Consider the following 3,574-nt stretch of genomic DNA (forward strand, 5'->3'; position numbering starts at 1 on the left):
ATTGCACCCACACTGCTCGCGCGTGCCAACTAGCGTCTGCGTTGCCAAGGGCTAAAATAGAAGTCGGTTCTATTTCTGTTGCAGATTGGGCTGCAAGTCCTACCTCTCCCATCTCTTCATTGGTTTATAGAAGCAGGTACCCATGTGCCATCTCCTCATTGGTTATACCCACGTGGGTGACTGAAAGACAAACAAAGTCGGTGGCGGTAATGCACATAATTTATGAAAGTTGCCAATCGCAAAATAAAGTCAAGAGAAGAAAAAGCCTGGAAGGAGGAGAAATGACTAGGAACGAGTCGGTTGACCGTTTATGTGGATTAATTGGCGGAGTAGAGGACCTTGTGCATTTCAGGTAAAATAACTCAATGTTTATATCCCAGGACAAATTAGCTAGCAACAGCAAGCTAGCCAAAAAGTACAAATTAGCTAGCAAGTGCAAGCTAGCTAGCTTGCCATAAATGTTTAATGCTTTTCGACCTGTCCCCAAATGAATATAATTGGTTCAGAGTTTGTTTTGATATTTTAACCTGCATGTCGTGATCGCGTTTGGTGTGGGGGGACAAAATACATTTATGCACGATGGCGCACGCGCGCAGCCAGTTTGGGTTCTATGTAATTCCAATTGGAATCCAGCTAGTGAGAATATCCAGCATTTGGAATTTTTATTCACCTGCAACCTTAAAAATGACAGCTGGGTTGGGAAGATAAACATATGAAACAAGGAACAACCATTTCAGTAACAGGTGCAATAAGGTCAAGTAACAGAATGGATTAGAAAAAATGTTATTTATATTTGAGAAGCATAAGATTAATTAATGTACATGCAATAACATAGCTAGTGAAACAATTACAAATGAACCTGCAATAGAGCATGCTAGGAAATATGATAATAATGGGCGTGGTTTTGGTTTAACTCTGGCTATTAAAACCAACACTTGGTGTTTTACACCAATGAGTGTTAATTTATGGCCTGAATTAACACTAGAAATGTTGGACTGAAAAAATCCAGACACTTCTTATCGCTTCCCTCTTTCACTGCTTTCTTTCATCCACAGTGGCATGAAATTCATTTCCTACTCCATTGACTATGTCCATCCTTTCCCCCACACAGGAAGGAAATGGTCAGGAATAGGACCTCAGCAGTATCTCAGCCAGCCAAAAAAACACCTGGCATTCACTAGATTGACACTCCTCTTCTCTGCCTGACTCAAGTTTGTCTGAACAGGGTGGCCGGTAGATGGATTCCTTAGCGGCTCTCGCTGCTCCAGCCCAATCTCTATCTCCCTGCTTGGAGACTTAGCAAAGCATAGAGCTGTGGGAGACCTGCGGCGGCGACGACCGTAACCCTGCGAGCTGATCTTATCCTCCGGGGCTCTGTTGACCTTTAACCTGTTGTTGAGGATGTGCAGCCGATGGACCAGGTTTTGCAGGGTGCATGTTCCCAGAGAACAGCCAGGTCTTTTCACTGAGGTCACAATGGATCTTCTGGACCTGAAAGAGATCAAAGGAGATGAGACAAGAAATCAGAGATTTACAAAGATTTCTAAAGATGACTGAAATGTAAATGGGCTTGACCAAAAAAAAGTTGAAAGTGACATTTATAGCAGTAAAACCAAAACAAGCAACAGTGACCATTATTTAAATATAATGTGATTACCTGGAATTAAATACAGAGGAGTCTGTCTCCTCTCTCTGCCCTGGTCCACTGAGGATCCCTGAGTCTAAGGCAGAGCTGCTGTGGAGAACTGCTCTCAAGCGACTCGGTAGCCAGCCTCTAAATCTACCAAACGAGAAGGCATGGTTAATGCAGAACTAACCCAGTTCTCCCGAGACATATCAAAGACAGAGCACACACTCTATCCAATAATCCTGTACACTCTATTGAATTAGATGGTGGCCACTGTTCGTCTTTCGTCAATCAGCTTACCTCTTTTTCAAGTTGAAGTTGAGGCCAACTTTGGTGCCTTTCACCAGAGGTAAAATTGTGGCTAGAACACACAAGCAGATGGTGGTTTGAAGAGCCACTTTCATATTGACTAGAACCTGTGAATAACAATAGAATGAATTAGCATGATTTCCAGAACAGTACAATTCTCACCTTTCCCCACAAGTAGTTGAGACAATCTCCTGGCTCCAAAAGTATACCTGGATTATACCATGCTTACATAAGAGGGTCCAAAAGGCAGGTTCCCTCCAGCCCCTGGTCATTACTTTATTGCAGGGTTACATTTTGCCTAATGTAATAGCTGGACAAAAACTGTATTGGCTAGAATTCCTCTGTGTTCAGGAATACCACACATTCTAAATGGATGAGACTGGGTTATTTCCTTCAGTAAGAACAATATAGTAAGAAAGCTGCACCTCTGTACACACACACAAAACTGCTTATCTTGGACAACAAAGACAGCACCCCTGTCTATACATTCCTGCCGTGACTTCAGCAACAACATAAAATATATGTTTTACCTAATACAAGTCAGAAACAAAAGATACATTCACAAGTTCAAATGACAGAGGTGACTTACCTCAGTCTCAAAACAATTTTACTTCACCGGCAGGTTGTGAGGAAAAAGAGTAGTATGTATCCCAATGGCTCCCAGTTGCATACATTCAATCTATCCAGTTGGCGAGGTGTCTTTTTCAAGGCTATAGAGTTACCTATTAGTCTGAGTGTACACAGCCAAATGAGAGGCTTTATAGGGGGGATGGGAGGGACTTATACCTGAGTGACAGTGTGGGAGGGGCTTGTGTATGTGAAAAGTTCTCTCATCCCATTCTCCAGCAGACAGCGGGATAAGCCATTGTCAGGCTCGTGAGGCCCATGTAAGGTAGCACAGCTATACACTGAGTGCACAAAACATTAAGGACACCTGCTCTTTCCGTGACATAGACTGACCAGGTGAATCCAGGTGAAAGCTATGACCCCTTATTGATGTCACTTGTTAAATCCCTGGAGGAAATTAGGGTTAAGTGCCTTTTCACCTTGCCGGCTAGGGTATACAAACCAGCGTTTCTTTGCCCAAGCATCAGCTGTAACTCATTGCTGATCAGACTCCACACTTGTCCTCACTCTCCTTAATCACCACTGCCACCCTACTTGACCAAACTAACCTGACCAAACTAACATTCCTCCTCTTTGTTCTGCAGTGCATGTCACACGGCACAACGCTGCGGTGCTAGCCGTATGGACTTTTGCATCTCCATTTTTGTGCATATGGAATATTTTTTTCAGATTTTTTATTTCAGCTCATGAAACATGGGACGAACACTTTACATGTTGAGTTTATATGTTCAGTGTAGTTTTGTCCCGTGGAATAGATATTGTCGATCTACAGTTAATGTTTCTCCTTATAATCCTGGACTATGGGACCACCATCTTATTACATTTGCAATCGCAAAATAAATGATTTGCTTAGATTCCAACCAAAGATGATCAAAAGCCGCGCTATAAATTGTTGGACGACCCAAAGATTCATTGATGCCCTTCCAGACTCCCTGACTCCCTCCCGACCAAGAACCCGATGGACACTCTGACAGTGCTCTAAAGTTCATCTGTGGAGATGGGAGAACCTTC

General features: G+C 42.9%; 1 protein-coding gene across 1 annotated transcript; it reads right to left on the reverse strand.

Annotated features, from left to right (window-relative positions):
• Positions 1-769: 769 nt before the first annotated feature.
• Positions 770-2,665, reverse strand: LOC115134800 (pro-adrenomedullin-like). Its single transcript, XM_029668996.2, has 4 exons — positions 2,526-2,665; positions 1,928-2,043; positions 1,658-1,780; positions 770-1,491 (listed from the first exon to the last, which is right to left on the reverse strand). The coding sequence occupies exons 2-4, from the start codon at positions 2,029-2,031 to the stop codon at positions 1,137-1,139; spliced, it is 582 nt and encodes a 193-aa protein (XP_029524856.1). The 5' UTR covers positions 2,032-2,043; positions 2,526-2,665; the 3' UTR covers positions 770-1,136.
• Between the last annotated feature and the right edge of the window lie 909 nt (positions 2,666-3,574).

The sequence above is a fragment of the Oncorhynchus nerka genome, linkage group LG9a, assembly GCF_034236695.1.
Source record: "Oncorhynchus nerka isolate Pitt River linkage group LG9a, Oner_Uvic_2.0, whole genome shotgun sequence".
Classification (NCBI taxonomy): domain Eukaryota; kingdom Metazoa; phylum Chordata; class Actinopteri; order Salmoniformes; family Salmonidae; genus Oncorhynchus; species Oncorhynchus nerka.

Bases quoted from the DNA above. Each gene is read 5' to 3' on its own strand.
- LOC115134800 (XM_029668996.2), bottom strand. From the start codon at position 2,031: ATGAAAGTGGCTCTTCAAACCACCATCTGCTTGTGTGTTCTAGCCACA. The intron at 1,781-1,927 runs GTAAGCTGATTG...CTCGTTTGGTAG, and splicing joins AACTTCAACTTGAAAAAGAG to ATTTAGAGGCTGGCTACCGA. The intron at 1,492-1,657 runs GTAATCACATTA...GATCTCTTTCAG, and splicing joins TCCTCTGTATTTAATTCCAG to GTCCAGAAGATCCATTGTGA.